Source organism: Syngnathus floridae, chromosome 4, assembly GCF_059516105.1.
Source record: "Syngnathus floridae isolate MCC-2025c chromosome 4, RoL_Sflo_1.0, whole genome shotgun sequence".
In the NCBI taxonomy this organism is placed as follows: Eukaryota; Metazoa; Chordata; class Actinopteri; order Syngnathiformes; family Syngnathidae; genus Syngnathus; species Syngnathus floridae.
Window position 1 is genome coordinate 16,172,252 of NC_142416.1, and position 17,749 is coordinate 16,190,000.

A 17,749-nucleotide genomic window follows, 5' to 3' on the forward strand; every position below is an offset into this window, starting at 1 on the left:
CAAGATGACAAGTAACGTTCATTCGCTGTCATTTGCTTCTTCCAACACGCAGTGTCCAGGCGAAACACGGGAGCCCTCACGCAGCACTGGAACCTCGCCCAATCCTCCAAACATCATTTTCTTGTTCAAGTGGGAAAAAAACTGTTGGATATGAGGCGACTGAGCTTTTGCCTACTGATGCTTCTTCATTGCTCTGCACTTACAGGTGAGGACGCGCATGTTATCACTTTACCGCGTACATGTTGATGCATAAATAAAAAAAATATATTTTTTAAAAATCTCTGCTTACAAGAAATGTTTAACTAACCTAAGTTTTAAAGCTGGGTTCAAAAAGAAAATTGAAAACGAAATAAAATCAATTTGCCGGCCGGTTGTCGTTCTTCCGGTGGGCGTGGCTGAGTTGTTTGCTGCATCATGAATTTGACAGTTGAAAATGCGTTTGGATTTCTCCTTGGGCCAAGTGTCACCTTTTCTGCACGACATTTTGCTCCACGTCCAGACGAAATAATTAGGGATGAGTTGACTTCAAGCTTCAAATCTCGACCCAGATATACAAAATACTTTTATTCAATGTTTTCATCATTACCATCAAGTTTCTTTTCTGTTTAGAATAGATGACATGTTATTTTCTTCCAGTGATGCGCAAGGCAGCCTTTTCAACTGTTGTGGTAATTATCCGAGTCATGCATCTGCGCCACATCCTGTAGTAGTTTCATCATCTCCAAATTCATGTGGCAAATTACTCCGCGCTTTCACCATGCTGGTTGCTAAGTACCACTTCAGGAAGCAGTCCTGCTTTCGGGAAGTCCACCCAAAGAGTGTGTGACGCATTTCTGGAAGGAAACCCCCCTTGAATAGATTTTTTTTTTTTTTTGCATGTTGTAATTTATTCCAGACACACACATGGCCATAAAGAAGGATTGTTCAATTATGATGCACATGTGATCCGAGTTTCCGCTGTCAGATGACTAGTATGCTTTTTTAAAGTGTTTGAGTTGCTTTTCAATTGACCTTAAATGGCAGCGATGCTTGTCAGTGGGGTAAAAATAGCCTCCATAAACAGAGCATGTGCTAACGGTCAGTCAAAAAGTGCTAGTAACTATGTGATGGCGTTTGATATTCTCATAAAGTGAATCTAGCTGCCACTATACAAGTAAATATTAATATTATCATTGTAAAATTAATGTACATGCACTTGATGTGCGTAAGACACAAACCAGGTCCTCAGTGGGAATTGTGCGTCATTTTCTGGCTCCTGACCAATTTCACGAGGCCGCCAGGGGAAGATTAGTTCTGGGAAATGAAAACATTCGCCTTGTTTCCATTCTCTGAAACAAGGCCTTGCATGCTTTAGTTTCCATTCTCTGAAAAAAGGACTCAGTCTGAGTTGAGTTGTAGTCGTGCGTGACTTTTCAGCAGATGGTGGGATGCGTTTCGGAGCTGTTGCAAATGTCGTGGTCAGTTTGTCGTCGGTGTGCGTCAACAAAACACCTGCATTCACTTTGGAAACTATTCTTGTAAATTGTAAAAGATTATCGTGAGGGAGATTGAGGTTAGAGCGGGGTTTCTGTATCAAATTGTTTCTCTAAGCAGGTGGGCCTGTCGGCTCTAACTGATAATCTGAAGATTTTAATAAGTATTAGAATTAGTCAGGCAGTACTTACTGTCTGGTTACCTTGGCAACATTGTGGTGGGACCAATCAGCAGCCGGTGGCGTGATATTCCTTCCGCGCTATTGTCTTAAAGGGCCAGTCTGTGTTTCACATAAGCCCAGAAATACCCTTATTGGAGGGATTTCAACAAAATCATTTTTTTGGACCAGTCGAATTGATCTGTTGCTTTAGTTTGTCAATGAATCAGAGTAACGCGCGTTTTTATTTTCATCCCAATATCTAAAAAAAAGAAGACATTATTGTATTTCATAGTTATTTTTGAATAATTATTATTTAAAGTAATATAGTAATTTTTTAGTAATTGGTTTGGTCCATAACATGTCAGAAAATGTGCAGAAATATTTATCAGTGTTTTACAATAGCAAATGTTTGCAAATGTTTTATTTTGATTCAACACGAGGACAAGTCAGTTTTTGTGGAATACTTACTGTGAAATGCAAATATTAAAGGTGTTTTTGTTATCAGTGGCCTTTTAACTGGAACTTTTATCCTGTTTGCAAAGTTAAACAACACGACAAGGTTATCAGTATTTTTTGTGTGTGTATATTGACATAACCTAACCTTTCTAAAAAAGTGCTCTGAATATTGATTAACGTATTCTCATGATTTAACTTGCATTTATTTTTCATCCTCATCCAGCATTCGAATGCAGCTCCGATCAAATCACGTGCGCCAACGGCCGTTGCATCACCCGCAGGTGGGTTTGTGACGGCTTCGACGACTGCGACGATGGAACTGACGAACTGCCTGAAACATGCGGTATGTTTTTTCTCACTACTGCATGCAACTTTTTATCGACACGTATACATTTCTATCAACCTGGATTTTGTATAATAGAGTTTTCAATGAAGGAATTTGTTGTGAATCCTCTCATCCATTTTCCAACGCTTATGTATAAAAAACATTTTTTCAGTAGATTGCATTTCAATACTTTCCGTTTGTGTCCTCAGAGGCCAGAAAATGTCTCGCGTCGGAGTTTAGCTGCGGTGCCCCCGAGCATCGGTGTGTGCCGCTGAGCTGGCACTGCGATGGAAAAGTGGACTGTGCAAACGGCACTGATGAACAAAATTGCAGTAAGTTTGTAATTCGGAAAACAAATTTTACATACAGTGTACTTGAATATATTCTTTTCTGTCATCTGTGCTGTTTTATTTGTACTCAACATGAATATTATATATCAAATACTGTAAAAATAGCCAGATTAGTGTTGACCTGCATCTTCCTGCCTCCTCAACCACAGCTGCAAAACAATGCACAGACGAACAGTTTCGCTGCAATTCCGGCCAATGCATCTCCACCAGCTTCGTGTGTGACCACGACGACGACTGCCCGGACGGCTCCGACGAGGCTTCCTGCCCGCCACCCACTTGCAGCCCGCTCTTCTTCCAGTGTAACAACACGGCGTGCGTGTTCGATTTCTGGCGCTGCGACGGCGAGAACGACTGCAGCGACGGATCGGACGAGTGGCCGGAGAACTGTGCGGACAAGCCGCCCCAGAAGAAGGTTGTGACTTGTAAGGACCATGAGTTCCAGTGTGCTGATGGAGAGTGCATTCCCGAGAAATGGCGCTGCGATGGAAGCGCGGACTGCAACGATCAGTCGGATGAAGTCAACTGCAGTGAGTTAATAGTTATAGTTAGTTAATTTTATAAAAGCCTGACTATTTTTTTGTCCTGCACACAAAAATATGATGCAACCATGAAACCAATGTCAAAAGTTTTTTCCTGGATAAAATTGATGCTGATTATTTTAAAATACCTGAAGGTCAATCTGCCTCAGCGACATTTTTCAAAACATCCCAACTCTGTGCTTTGTGCAAATCTGGAAAGATTAGGGAAAAGTGATTTTTAACAATTTTGTTTTTAGCATTGTATGGTGAACCTAAAATTACCCACAGATTATAATTTTCCCATCCTTTGTTGTTTTTAACCAAATTCCACTTAAATACTATATCTCCCTCTTTCTCATCCGTGTTTTTTTTTCTTTCCAGCTCGCCCCACTTGTCGCCCAGATGAGTTCCCGTGTAGTGACGGCACTTGTATCCACGGCAGCCGCCAGTGCGACAAAGTAAACGATTGTTCGGACTCCAGCGATGAGATCGACTGCTATGCAGGTGACTCTTTATTTTTGGAACCTGATTGTTTTACATAATCTATTGTCATTTTTGAAAAATTTATAAAAATTTGTGGGAATTATAAATTTGGATTGAATTTCTCATCTGGAAATTTTGTGTTTTGAAAATCATGTACAATCAAAATTTGTAATGCATATTAAATGACCGCTGTGACTGCTCATGATCATCCTAGAAAATGTGTGTGACGGTACCACTGAGTTCCAATGTCACAGCGGGGAGTGCATCAACATGGCCAAAGTGTGCGACACGCAGAGAGACTGTCGAGACGGTTCCGATGAACCCGTCGACCAATGTGGTAGGTGTTGTCCTTCCCGCTTTCCCCACTGTTCTGGTAGAATTGACTGGCTGTTGTTACTGGACACTTCAGTCATTGAGTATAAAAATGTGTCTTTTCAAAGATAATCAATCTTTGTTGATCATTGTGTTGATTGTTATGTGTGTTCTGGCAGACCACAACGAATGCTTGGTCGGAAATGGCGCTTGCGCCCATGGTTGTATTGATCACAAACTTGGCTACAGCTGCTCCTGCCCTGTTGGATTCATACTGAAGGCGGACAACAGAAGCTGCGAAGGTGAACATGGCAGAAGGGTTGAGATATGTGGACAAATTTCAATAAATGCTAACCGCAGCTTTTTGACCTCGCAGACATCGACGAATGTGCCGAGCCAGACACTTGCAGCCAGATTTGCATCAACGAACCCGGCAGCTACAAGTGCGATTGTAAAGACGACTACGAGATGGACCCAGTTAGCAAGACGTGTAAAGCCGTTTCAGGTAATGCTCGGGAACACGAATCACGCTCCGGAATGGAGACCACATTTTTGATCTCGCCGTTTCTTCCAGGCACCACGGCCGCACTTTATTTCACCGATCGGCATGATGTGAGGATGCTGACGGTGGATCGTAGTGACTACATGCCTGTGATGAACGGGCTGAAGAACGCGGTGGCTTTGGACATGGACATCTCAAACAAGATCATCTTCTGGTCGGACCTTTCCCACAAGAAAATCTACAGGTTATAAATCTATCAAAGTGTCATCTGTCATGAATCATCTCAACATAGGCCAAATATTTATGCTATGTCGATTTGAATCAGCTGCGAGATGGACACGGCCGCCAACTCCTCCCAGCACACGGTGGTGATCGGCACTGGGATCGAGGCCCCGGAAGGCCTCGCCGTCGACTGGATCCACGGCAACATCTACTGGACCGACAGTTCTTTACAGAGCATCTCTGTGGCCACCACAAATGGCCACAAGAGGAAAACGCTGATTGCTGACAATCTTCAGAAGCCAAGAGCCATAACGGTGGATCCCGTGAACAAGTAAGTTGAAACGCTTTGTTGATAATCGTTACTGAGCGTAATTCAAACCGTCTTTGTCAGCTTCATGTACTGGACCGACTGGGGCGAGACGCCGAGGATAGAAAAGAGCGGCTTGAACGGAGCTGACCGTGTTGCCTTGGTAACCACCCACATTGTGTGGCCTAATGGAATCACCCTTGGTAAGCTCGCATCCATCACTTGTCATTTTGAAGCCAATCAAGATGAGCAAGATAGGCAATAATGTTTCTCGACAGACCTCGTCAACCAGCGTCTCTACTGGGTGGACTCCAAGTTACACACGCTGTCCAGCGTGGACGTGAACGGCGGGACCAGACACACACTCATCGTCAGTAAAGAAAAGCTCTTGCATCCCCTCTCGCTGGCTGTTTTTGAGGTTAGTGAAGAAGTCTATAAATAGTTTATAAAATTTCTTTTTGTCCTCTTGCAGAGAAATTGGCTCAATTAAATTTTCTGCGTAGTGTTTCTTTCACAACTCTGTCCTCAAATGTGGGTGTGTGCACAATTAACTAATTATCTCAAAGTAATTTGGCCTCCACTTTTGGATGTTGCCAAGCTCATTTCGTGCTGAGCGTGTGAAATGTTGTGTGCACTTCTTGTATGAAAAAAAAAAAAAGTACTGGTTAAAATACATTTTCTTTTAAACAGGATAAAGTGTATTGGACCGACACGGGCAACAAAGCTGTTTACAGCGCCAACCGTGAGACGGGACACGACATCAAGATGCTGGCCTCCGACCTGTACCAGCCGGAGGACATCGTGCTCTTCCACGACCTCAAGCAACCGAGCGGTACACAGAAATCACCACAGCTCAGATAAACACAAGGCTTCCATTCTTGAACGTTTTCTTCTGCTCGTAGGTTCCAACTGGTGCGCTGAGAAGAACCGTATAAATGGAGGCTGTGAGTTCCTGTGCCTTCCTGCTCCTGTCATCAACCAACGCTCGCCGAAATACACCTGCGCCTGCCCTGATCACATGAGCATGGCGGCTGACATGAGGAAATGTGTGGAAGGTAGGCGTTTCCTCAGAGTGGCTCGTGAAACCTTCAGAGACTGATTCGTGTTTGGGCCATCAGGCTCAGTAGCGCCAGAGGACCGGCCGCTTCCAACAAATACCTCAACTGATGCCGAAACAACCACGACTACCTCAAGAACCAGCTCCCAGAAGCCGGACTCCCCTGGACTGAAACCTTCAGCTCCAGCTCAAAGTAAGTCACATCTAGTGGCGCTCTAAAAGTATCTCCTGAATAGGGGTATTGAACTCGGCCTCGTCTCGTATTACATACAGTATAGGTTACACAACAAACGACTCACTAGTTTTGAAATCAGATTTGCATAAACTGTTCAAAATTTTTAAAAAGATGAATGGTAATAAAAATTGCTAGAAACTTCTCTATTTTTTAAAAGTCAAGACAATTTTCAATTGTAGTTTTGACACAATTTGTCTTAGCGGGCCAAATATAATTACACCTTGGGCCACATTTGGCCCGCCGGCCAGAGTTTGACACCCCTAGCACTTTTATTTATGAATTATTTTAGCAGTTGTATATTTTTCATGAAAGAATGAGCCATATAGCAAATATTATTCGCTGTTCTTTTTTTTAGCCAACAGACTTGCAGACGGGACCACCGAGGAGCAGTCGTCCCACACTGCTGGTCTCTTCATCGTAATTCCAATTGGTAAACATCCTCCAAGTCAAGCTTCCTCTTTCTCTGCATTGTCTCACATTCAAACCTCACCTTGGTGCCTTCTTTTTTCACGGCAGTGGTCATGATCATGCTGTTGTTTGGAGTCATGCTGCTCTGGAGACACTGGCGACTTAGGAACACCAACACCATGCACTTTATCAACCCCGTTTACCAGAAAACCACAGAAGACGAGATGCAAATCTGCAGGAACTCTGAAGGCTACGTCCATCTGCAGGTAATCCTCACAAATTATTGATAGTTGATCATTAATTGCGTTGAGGCAAAATGACGTGCGAAACTGTAATCCAAAGACCTCGCTTGCTTAAAACCCAGAAATGTTTTTTTTTTAGCCTGTGTGAGTTCATTACACTCTGCTGTGTTCAAGTGCATCATGGAAAATTGCCAACTCTCCGCACGAGTACTGTCGTAACTTATAAGAATGAGTTTAGGCGCCCACGATACGTTTTTTTTCTGGTACTCAGTTGTACCAAAAGAAGTCACTATACATATTTTAGTACTCAACTTTTTGATTGCCTTGTGACACTGACACTGAACCCGAATATAATTTTTGTTTTGCAGAGGCAAATGCTGTGTACGGAGGACATAGACATTGCATGATAACATGCCAAAGACATTCAGTTTGTTTTTTTGTTGGTTTTCCCGCACAAAGAGAAATGAAGCCATTTCTGTTTTCCTGGCGTTACTTTATCATTGCTGTGACTTTTTGACCTTGGCGCAATCCAAAGAAGCACCAGACATGGCTGGATTAGGCAAATGAAGGCGGGGGGGGTCGTCATGCAAGTCAAACCTCAACATTTTGTCAGAATGAAGTTCAGAAGACGACACTTGCACTTTTTTTTTTTCTTTTGTGCCGGTTTGAATGTAACCAACAGCTTTGGTAATATATTTATTCTTGGCTGCTGCCTTTTGCTACTGTAAAGCGCCCAATGACTCCAGGATTCAAAAGCCAGTGATGTCTTAGAACACAAGTGTGCCTTTCAGACGCATACTGGTAGTTAATGTCCATTATTATTATAGCTCAGACTAGTAGTTTTTTTTTTTTCCAGCCATGACAACCGTAAAGAATGTTAAAGTTTTTGTTTACTTGGTAAAAGTGTGTTGCACGTATTTTGCTTTGTGATGTGTTTGTTACATTGCGTCTGAATGAAGAGGAAATAGCGTTGGTGGTTTGCTTTGTAAATGTGTACGCTGCTGAATTTCCTGTTAAACCAAAAATGAAGAAGTTGTTTCAATTGAAGATGTCAAATGTGACTCTTGAGTAGTGATAAAAAAAAATGTATATAGTGTGCAAATATTTTTGTAAGACACTCAAACTGTTTCTTTTTCTGTGTGCGCTGAATCAGGAAATATTTTTATTTATTAATGTGGTGGATAATGTTATGTTGTTGATTGTGTGGTATTGCTGTAAAATCCCCAAACTGAATCATATTCTGGACATATTTAAGTGTGATATAATTATCACCATTGTGTGCTGTTTTAATATTTGACATTTCCAGTGTGAACATTTGGAAGTGCACAATCTTTTTTTTTTTATATATATATATATATATGTTTTAATTATATTTAATTGCGATTGGCTGGCAACCAGCAAGACTGGTTCAGAAGATTAATGAAAAAGGAATATTTTAACGCAAATTCTCAATTAGTCTTTTCACTGTGTTAGGTTTTATTTTCAGGCAAAACTACACATTCAACAAATGACCTACACGTCTTGGCTCTGTGCAGCTGTTAATCAATTTTTTTTTTTTTTTTTGAGTGACAATCGCATATTATTTTTGATCGCTTGATTCTTTGTTTCCACTGTGAAAAGCAAGGCACACGTAAAGCGCTGTTAACTTATCCATATTATACATTGCTTGTTTAGTGCCCGTATTTTTGTCACGTTGTGTTTGCCTTTTTAGAAATAAAAAAAAAAAGTTACTGAAATGTTCAGGGTTTTTTTTTTCCAGATCTAAATGTATGATTTGACCATTTGAGTACCTTTTGCACTCTTAAAAAATGTTATCTCATACTACATACGTGAAATAACTTTTTTAAAGATTGTTGCTCTTAGATTGTGTATGATGGTATGAATAGATTCTCTAAACTCTTGTCATTGAAGGTGATCTCTCTAAAAACTGTCATGTCATCTAAGGTGAGAGAGAAAGAGAGAGAGGGTTGAAAGAATATAGTAGGCCACCTATACCCAAGCGATTAACCGAAACAACTTAGTTAAGGAACACCCAACAAGATGTGTATTGATGAGAAATATTGCTACAAACCAACCTGTTTATTTCCAGTTCTTTCCATAAATATTTAAAACTGTGTTTGCATGGTCTTGAAACCAAAGAAGGTTACCCTGTGAGGGATCGTTCCTCATTTTCGCTTATGGTTGCCGCAGCAACGTGGCTGCCGTGGGTAATTAAGTGAGGTTAGTTCTCAAACTGTAATGATGAGGCAACACTTGTGCAGACCCACGCTGCACGTTATACCAGTTGGAATTGCCACATGCATGTGTGCTATGTTGTCAATCCGGATTTGGCCTTCACATTCCACAACCGAATGTTACGCCACTAGATTCGTTGACAAAGATTGTTTGATTTTTCTTTAATAAATCGATTTGAATGTTATCCGCCACCATGCATAATTGAAGTGCACTGTCGAGTCTTTGCATCATGCAAATGTTTTGACACAACCTAATGAGGCTGCCATGCTATTCCCATGAGGTGACAGGCAAATTTGTCTTATGCATCACCTGCTCCACCCATCCCACATCCTCACCTCATGCCGTCGCCGCATTCTCATTGGCTGGCTTGCTGCGAGAGTAGGAGGAGTCGCATCTCACGCCACCGCATCTTCAACGCAACCGGGGAGTGTCCGCGAAGATGAAACAGTGGAGCGTTGGGATGTACGTAGATGAAGATTATCCTCTGAACAATGGCACGAGTTGTTCTATTGAGAAAGTCACAATCGATGTTTCACTTGGTAACCAATCAAATTCAATCACATGCAGCAGGGGGAAAATATGCTGTTTATAATAAGAAGCTATTGTAAATGGTCAAAGGCGTGGCAGATGGTGAATGTTATTTCCCAAGAGGTGCTTTGAATGTAATGATTCTCAATGTGACTCCTTGTGCGTTACAGTTCGGTTGTATTTAACTTTATTGCAAGAATGCATGGATAAATACGTCTGTTTGTTTTTTAACTTATATTTATGTGCAACAAATTACACTTAAATTGTATCGTTCACCCTTATAGTTAGGTGAAATGTTACTTTATTAGCAATAAAAACATTATTTGTGAAGCACTGGTATAGAAAGAAATGTCACTAGTATCGATTACACAATGACTCACCACACTTGGTATCACCCCAGGTATTTTCAACAAGGCATTCTTTGACTAAGTCAACTCTGACTTCTTTTCCGCTACATGCTAATTCTATTTGTCCCTGGACAACATTCTAGTTCTTGTTTTGTTTTTGTTAATTTTTTAAATTCCTGAGTGTTGAATTGTGAAACAAATAAAACAAATAAAAGACCTTATTGCAGTTTAATTTCAGAAAAAGACAAGTTTATTTCTTGGAAATGTGGTGAGTGAGGTATATGTACAGATTTTAGTATTCTCAAAAGGTGCTGCAGTTCATGAGAAAAACTAACTTGACTTATGAAAAACATCTTCTGTATGATTTCTACATGATCTCCTATGAGCAAAAGCCAAACTGATGTGAGAAAACATGGAGAGAAATAGTGACATAGACATCCATCTGGGCAAACACTTTTTTTCTTTTTTTTTTTTTTTTTACAACAGGGTGCCATTGTTGATTCACGACCAAGGAGTGTCCACACACAACTGATAAGAGGCTGTCCACATGGATGGAGGCCATGATACGTATCTACATGCAGTACTTATATAAATAAAGGTAAAGAAGAAGTAACTCATGGCATCTGTAAATGCAGGGGACGCGTGAAATGTATTTTTGAGTTTGTATCACAATAGTTATATATTTTTCTATTTCTTAAAGGTACTCAACATCAACATATTTTGTTTGTTTGACCTCTGAATGAAAGTTATTCATGTCATTTGTGTGCACGCAGCGCCCTCGGGTGGTCACTTTGAGCGGTGCATCTTGTCCGGGGGGGGGCCTATGCAGGTGAGCCTGGTCAATGTTTCACCTGGATACGATGACGTCACGACGCGTTCAGTGGAAGCGTCGCGGTGAGGATTGCGGAGCACACGACCAGCGTTGATGCATTTCTTCGATGTGGATGTTTTTAGAGTTATAATTTATTTATTGAGAGTTGTGGACTCCGGTTGGAAACTTTAACCTGTTTGGTGCGTGTTCGGCCAGTATGTCTCTATCGGCTGTGTTTGTGTTGGACCTCAAGGGGAAGGTAAGATCGATATACTGTATGTCGTTGTGATTTCACACTTTCAAACGACCAAAGTGACCGGACATACCACTTTTAAAATGTACGTTTTAGGCTATAAATGCTGCTTTAATTGTTAAACATTAATAGCGCTGTTAAAAATTAATGAAGCGCCCATGACACTCATTTTGCATTACTTGTGTACTTCCGGGTTGAGCGACAGGTGTCCGTGGAGAACGCCTGCAGCAAATAAATCTGTTGCCCCTGAGGCCTGCTGCAAATATGAATTGGCAATAAAATTTGATCAAACATAATTTAATGGCAGTCCAAGGCCTTGTGTTTCTTGTAAGTGCTGTGTTTTAGGTTCTCAACTTTACAACTACACACAGGAAGCAAAATACTATACTACATTATGTCTAATTGAAACTTTTTTTTTTAGCACAATAAACCATCTGATATGCTTTTGCATTCAGGTGTTGATATGTCGTAACTACAAGGGTGATGTGGACATGGTGGAGATAGAACACTTCATGCCTCTGCTCATGCAACACGACGAGGAAGGTCTTATGTGTCCGGTGATGTCGCACGGCAAAGTTCACTTCATGTGGATCAAACACAGTAACCTCTACTGTATCCACCTGTGCTAAAGTATTTAGAATTGAAAAAAAAAAGTGCATGGTTGTGCTGTGTAAAAGCTCCTTGACTTAATATTGCTGCAGTGGTGGCCATGACAAACAAGAACTCTAACGCCTCGCTCGTGTACTCCTTCCTCTATAAACTTGTCGAGGTGAGTGTGTATCCTTCTTATTTTTGTTTGTTTACTATTTTTCCAGTCCCATTGGAAATCAACCAGAAAAGTAATTTAAAGCACAGTTATTTTGTGACTTTTGCAGGTGTTCACAGAGTATTTTAAAGAACTGGAGGAGGAGAGCATTCAGGACAACTTTGTGGTCGTCTATGAGCTCCTGGATGAGCTGATGGACTTTGGATTTCCTCAGACTACTGACAGCAAAATCCTTCAGGAGTGAGGCTCAGCCAAACACACAAATCTTTTGGTCCAAAAGATGTTTCATTGTGTATTTTTATGTAGGTACATTACACAGGAAGGGGCCAAACTCGAGGTGGCCAAGTCAAAAGTGCCGACCACGGTCACCAACGCTGTTTCCTGGAGGTCTGAGGGCATCAAGTACAAGAAGAATGAAGTCTTTATTGACGTCATAGAATCCATTAATGTTTTGGTAGGTTTCTATTGCAGCAAGCCAAATTCTACAACATAAAATTAAGATTTGAATACTTGTATTTTTCTTAGCGAAGCATGGTCGTCCATGGCCAGTTCAAAAGTTCAGGGTTCTAATCTTAGCAACAACAGGACTTGCTGACACAGCAAACTGTGTCGTTAAACAATTTTTCTGTTTTGTAAATAATAAGAAGGTGCTAATAAACACATTTTTGCTTATTCAGGTGAATGCAAATGGCGGTGTGATGAGCAGCGACATCGTGGGCAGCATCAAACTAAAGACCATGCTTTCAGGGATGCCCGAACTACGACTCGGTCTCAACGACAGAGTGCTCTTCGCGCTCACCGGACGTACGTGAGCCGCGAACGCCTTCGTAAATCCACAACGTTGAATTCCTTGATAGTTATACCGACTGTTTAGGGGACAAGGGCAAGACGGTGGTCATGGAAGATGTGAAGTTCCACCAGTGCGTACGTCTGTCACGCTTCGAGAACGACCGCACCATCTCCTTCATTCCTCCGGATGGGGAGTCTGAGCTTATGTCCTACCGCATCAATACCCATGTGAGCATCTTTCACTATTTCCCTAATCCCTAAGGTTGTTTTTTGGACGTGTAAAATTGCCCCCTGTCACAGGTGAAACCGCTGATATGGATTGAATCAGTCATCGAGAAGTTCTCTCACAGCAGAGTGGAAATCATGGTGAAGGTATGGTGTTTGAAATTCTATCAATTTGCTGAGCTTTCATTTTTCATGTAGTTCTCCTTTGTTATTATTTTGTGACACTTTAGGCAAAGGGACAATTTAAAAAACAATCAGTAGCAAACAATGTGGAGGTGAGGGTACCCGTCCCCAGTGATGCCGACTCCCCAAAGTTTAAAACCAGCACGGGCCATGCCAAATACGTACCGGAGAAGAACATGGTTGTGTGGACCATCAAATCTTTCCCAGTAAGAATCTTTGACTACACTGTGTGGGATTTGTCAACAATTTTGTGGAGAAAAGTTACATTTTTTTACCTTAACAAAATCTTTGTCCGTCTATAGGGAGGCAAAGAGTTCCTAATGAGGGCTCACTTTGGTCTACCCAGTGTGGAAAATGATGAGCTTGAGGGCAAACCTCCCATTACTGTCAAATTTGAGATCCCTTACTTCACAGTTTCTGGAATACAGGTATGCTTGTGTGTTTATGCTGTTTCAAAACCTTAAACCATTTTGCATGTCATGTTGCAATGATGATCTTCGAGGTGAAATTGGATGAAAATGTTGTGACAATTATAGACCGTCAAACGGTGTGTTTGAATCTGTTTTCAACAGGTGCGGTATATGAAAATCATAGAAAAAAGTGGTTACCAAGCATTGCCGTGGGTCCGGTACATTACGCAAAGTGGAGGTAACTGACTGTTTATTTTTTATTTTTTCTACTGACCCTTGCAATGTATGTTGTATGTGCCCACTGGCCTGTACACATGCACAATAATAGAGTAGCATATTTTTGTATGTATTTAATTGGAGTATTGTGAAAAGCATATTTTTATATATAATTTATTGTAACCCTGAACATATATGTTAGATGTCAAGATCTCCCAAATCTAATGAACATGTTTTGTTTGTTTATTTCTTTGTTTAGATTACCAGCTGAGGACAAATATCTAAAGTCTGAGGAAAAGAGCATTTGACAATCCATTGAACTACTCGACTGAGCACCTGCCTTTTCAATTTCACCTTAACTATTTGATGTTTCTGATCTTGAATAATAAGAGGGTGGATTTTTATTGTTATGAATGTTGAAAGCTTCTAGAAACAAATAAAGCTTTGTACCATTTCCCTTGAAATATTAGGTTGAGAGAATGTCACCAGTTATGTTGATTCTTCATTTTCACCTTTATCCTGAGTTTGCAACACATACGAATGATTGCAGTATTGTATCGTGATTTTTTTTTTAATGACCGATGGAATTTCCAGACGATTGTTGTGTGAAAAAGGGCAGAAATGAATGAAGTTCCTCCACAAACAAACGTACACGAACCACCAGGTTTCTTCAGCGCGGGTTCTGATTGGTCGACTCATACTGTTGCCACGGTGATATTGTAGTAACGGGCACTGGCTCCGCCTCTTTACCATATAGGACAAGACCCCACCCTCTTGGCGAGCCCTTATTGGTCGACGCGTGCTCTCTTCACTGTTTGTAAATTGTATACTCGCGACGCGGCTGTGAGGCACTCAGCGCGCAAATGTATTTTCCTAATATTTCTAAACATTTAGCGTTGGTATTTCATTTAAATAATAACCGTCCTTGAGGATATCTATTGAGGAAAGCTCCGCGACACCGCCAAACCCCCAAACAATCCATCAAGGTAGGCTTTTAATCCGCACCTTTCGCCGGTCTCCTTTATGTTAGCCGTTAGCCTGCTAGCTAATCGCCGTCAAAGATTCCGTTGACGTACCCCCGCCGTCGCTTTCGGTTGCGTGTTCCGGACAGACGGAGCCGCTCGTATGTCGCTTATAGTCGCCTTAAGGTTTGTTTTTTTCTTAATGTATATATCTGAGACGTCTCTCCTTCCTTCCGTCTCCGCTCCTAGAGAGCAGATTTAAAGACGAAGCGGAGACTGACATGGTTCACATGCACGGCGCCCGAGGATTAACGGGAGCCGCGGCCAGGGGGAACCTCGCTGAGGTGCGGAGGATCCTGGAGGAATGCAGGCTGCATCCCGATACAGTCAACGAGTTCGGGAGGACAGCGCTCCAGGTGAGCTACAGAGCGTTTTACGATTATGGCTTTTCTAATGAGTGGTTGGAAATCCCAGCAGAGTTTAGGCAATAGTCGTGAAGTGGAGAAACAACCACACACACTCACATTGTTTCATTCAGGAAATGTAGCCACAAAAAAGTGTAACCCAAAGTCTCACTGAGTGTAGTTGTGCAGGTGATGATGATGGGCAACTCCAAGGTAGCTCGCCTGCTCCTGGAAAGAGGAGCCGACCCCAACGTGCAGGATGCGGGCGGGACTGCCCCAGTCCATGACGCCGCCCGCACTGGCTTTGTGGACACGCTACAGGTCCTGGTGGAACACGGCGCCTCGGTGAATGTGGCAGACCATGGCGGCGCCCTGCCCATTCACTTGGCCATCCGTGAGGGCCACCGCCATGCCGTGGAGTTCCTGGCGCCTCTCTCTGACCTGGGCCGCGCCAACGCTCGCGGCCAGACGGCTGTGGACGTGGCCCGGGCGTCCCAGCGACCAGAGATGATCCGCCTGCTGTTCGCTCACATCCATTCGTAGTCTGGGTCTTGTGAGTTCCACTTTCTGTTCAAAACCTGGTGACTTGAATTTATTGGCATCTATGTACGTAAGTTTTCCTTTTCTTAGCTTGATGTTCATACGTGATGTGATGCACTTATGTGGTCTTGGCAGCTACTTTTTCGTTGGTTGTTTTGCACAGTGCAATGTAGGCACCTTATTGACTAAAACATATTTATCTGTTTGCTTTTTGAATTGGGAGTGCACATTAGTTTGATCCCCTCCCAGTGTTTTGCGTTCGTTTGGAACAATTGACTTGATTTGTTTGTCTTGTTTTTTTAATGTTATGAAACTTGAATTGGTGCAAAATGAACTTAACCTCCTCGCATGAAATTAGATGAACTTAGACTTTAAATTATTTATTGTTGTTGACATAGCAGTGATGATTCTTTGAATTTTTTGGAAAATGTTATTTATACCATGAATTTAATACTTTTAATACACAAGTGTATGAGTTCAATTTGCTGCTGGAATATGAAAGCACAAAGTAAAGAAACTTTTGAAGTCAAACGGCTGTGTGTGCTTTGTTGTGTACATTTGTTTCACTTCAGGTCTCAAACAATGTGTGGCGAATAATGACACCATAACACCAATATCAAAACTAAAAAAAAAAACTTGACCTTTGACCCCTGACCCAAACAAAATGACCACGTATAGTAAGGCTTTATTTAAATAAATAAAACAAATGACCATGTATAAGACACTTTTTTTGCTGTTTTTTTGGAATGTTTTTTGAGCATTTTTTGGGGGGACTTTTTATAAACTATAAGGGTTAGTGCTAGGGTAAGGGGATTTCAAACTAAAGTCAGGGGTTAAAAATGGGGTTTAAATATAAGGTTATGGTTTCAAATTCAGGTTAAGGTTAAAAAATGGGTTCAGATTAGGGTTTTAAAATACCAATGATCATGAGCAGCAAGGGGGGCCCCATTCAACCCCTTACACTGAGTGCCAAGCAGGGAAGAAATGGGTACCATTGTTATAGTCACTGGTATGACTCGGCAGGGGTTTGAACCCACAACCTCCCAATCTCAGGGCGGACACTCTCCTCTTCGGCCACTGAGCTGGTAAACACTTGTATCGTAGTATAACACTTATAGTCATTTTTAAATAACGTGTATACTTATATACGCCTAAATATTGTTATCCACTAGATCTACTGCAATTTCACATTAGATTGCTGGTTTGAAATTTGCTTTTAATATTATTATTTTTAATAAATATTTATGTTAAAACTTGTCTGGTGTTTTATTCCTTGTTTCTTTATTCGCCAATTAAAACATAAAAATCAGCTCAATCATGCATTTTATTATTTTTTTTACCTCGTGTAGTGTACCAAAATATCCCATAATTATCTGCCTAAATAATTGTGACTAATTTAAAACTATTCTACTTGTTAATACCTACAAAATAACATATTCTAACCGGAGATTGCATTGACCTACTTTTCACATGGTCCTTGTTTGCATTTTGCATTTGACACTGACAGCTGTCAAGTGCCACGTTAGGGCTCTTCTTGTGTAAGTTTTATTTATTATGAGTTTTCTTTTGTAAGTTTAACTTTGGGTACTTCGAAAGTGTCATTTTAAATTGTACTTTGCTAGGTGTTCGTGTACACATCGTGTTGTGATGACATCTGCTGTGGAGTCTTCACTGATCTAGTCGCTTGTGAGCTGCTCCATAAAACCATACGTGTTCCATGGCCTGATAGCAAGGCTTCCATAGGGTAGTGGTTAGTGCTCTGGGCTTTCACCCCAGCGACCAAAGTTCGAATCTCAGTGGGACCAAAAAAATTTTCACTGATCTAGTCTTCTTAGGTTTTTAGGTTTAAAGGGTTAGGGCTAGAGTTAGGGTTAGGTTTAAAGTTAGGGTTAGGGGTTAGGGTTAGGGGTTTAAAGGGTTAGGGGTTAGGGCTAGAGCTAGGGTTAGGTTTTGGGTTAGGGGTCAGAGCTAGGGTTAGGGTAGGGTTAGGTTTAAAGGGTTAGGGGTTAGGGCTAGAGCTAGGGTTAGGG

At 41.5% G+C, this 17,749-nt stretch overlaps 3 protein-coding genes across 5 annotated transcripts; all 3 read left to right on the top strand.

The window, feature by feature from the left end:
- Positions 1-8,786, top strand: ldlrb (low density lipoprotein receptor b). The gene is made up of 18 exons (XM_088373638.1): positions 1-205; positions 2,313-2,432; positions 2,624-2,746; positions 2,914-3,291; positions 3,664-3,786; positions 3,980-4,102; positions 4,257-4,379; positions 4,454-4,582; positions 4,652-4,823; positions 4,905-5,132; positions 5,193-5,311; positions 5,387-5,526; positions 5,799-5,940; positions 6,011-6,163; positions 6,227-6,358; positions 6,756-6,830; positions 6,917-7,074; positions 7,419-8,786. The coding sequence occupies exons 1-18, from the start codon at positions 151-153 to the stop codon at positions 7,455-7,457; spliced, it is 2,532 nt and encodes an 843-aa protein (XP_088229764.1). The 5' UTR covers positions 1-150; the 3' UTR covers positions 7,458-8,786.
- A 2,220-nt stretch (positions 8,787-11,006) lies between these two features.
- Positions 11,007-14,282, top strand: ap1m2 (adaptor related protein complex 1 subunit mu 2). Of its 2 annotated transcripts, none has more exons than XM_088374325.1 (12): positions 11,007-11,230; positions 11,680-11,836; positions 11,926-11,993; positions 12,100-12,230; positions 12,297-12,444; positions 12,668-12,794; positions 12,865-13,007; positions 13,080-13,151; positions 13,235-13,393; positions 13,490-13,615; positions 13,760-13,835; positions 14,073-14,282. In XM_088374325.1, the coding sequence occupies exons 1-12, from the start codon at positions 11,189-11,191 to the stop codon at positions 14,096-14,098; spliced, it is 1,275 nt and encodes a 424-aa protein (XP_088230451.1). In that variant the 5' UTR covers positions 11,007-11,188; the 3' UTR covers positions 14,099-14,282. The 2 variants fall into 2 exon arrangements, with proteins under 2 accessions (XP_088230451.1, XP_088230452.1); XM_088374326.1 differs by lacking the exon at positions 11,007-11,230 and adding an exon at positions 11,426-11,551.
- A 321-nt stretch (positions 14,283-14,603) lies between these two features.
- cdkn2d (cyclin-dependent kinase inhibitor 2D (p19, inhibits CDK4)) lies at positions 14,604-16,250 on the top strand. 2 transcript variants are annotated; one of them, XM_088374329.1, is made up of 3 exons: positions 14,604-14,799; positions 15,025-15,191; positions 15,361-16,250. In XM_088374329.1, the coding sequence occupies exons 2-3, from the start codon at positions 15,140-15,142 to the stop codon at positions 15,720-15,722; spliced, it is 414 nt and encodes a 137-aa protein (XP_088230455.1). In that variant the 5' UTR covers positions 14,604-14,799; positions 15,025-15,139; the 3' UTR covers positions 15,723-16,250. The 2 variants fall into 2 exon arrangements, with proteins under 2 accessions (XP_088230455.1, XP_088230453.1); XM_088374327.1 differs by having other exon boundaries at positions 14,607-14,799; positions 15,369-16,250.
- Positions 16,251-17,749: the final 1,499 nt, after the last annotated feature.

What these genes read in the sequence shown, in the direction of transcription:
- ldlrb (XM_088373638.1), top strand. Translation starts at nt 151, where the DNA reads ATGAGGCGACTGAGCTTTTGCCTACTGATGCTTCTTCATTGCTCTGCA. An exon ending in ACGGTGGATCCCGTGAACAA is followed by an intron (nt 5,133 to 5,192) that starts GTAAGTTGAAAC and finishes CGTCTTTGTCAG; the next exon opens with CTTCATGTACTGGACCGACT. An exon ending in CATGAGGAAATGTGTGGAAG is followed by an intron (nt 6,164 to 6,226) that starts GTAGGCGTTTCC and finishes TTGGGCCATCAG; the next exon opens with GCTCAGTAGCGCCAGAGGAC.
- ap1m2 (XM_088374325.1), top strand. Translation starts at nt 11,189, where the DNA reads ATGTCTCTATCGGCTGTGTTTGTGTTGGACCTCAAGGGGAAG. An exon ending in GGACCATCAAATCTTTCCCA is followed by an intron (nt 13,394 to 13,489) that starts GTAAGAATCTTT and finishes GTCCGTCTATAG; the next exon opens with GGAGGCAAAGAGTTCCTAAT. An exon ending in GTACATTACGCAAAGTGGAG is followed by an intron (nt 13,836 to 14,072) that starts GTAACTGACTGT and finishes TTCTTTGTTTAG; the next exon opens with ATTACCAGCTGAGGACAAAT.
- cdkn2d (XM_088374327.1), top strand. Translation starts at nt 15,057, where the DNA reads ATGGTTCACATGCACGGCGCCCGAGGATTAACGGGAGCCGCGGCCAGG. An exon ending in TCGGGAGGACAGCGCTCCAG is followed by an intron (nt 15,192 to 15,368) that starts GTGAGCTACAGA and finishes GTAGTTGTGCAG; the next exon opens with GTGATGATGATGGGCAACTC.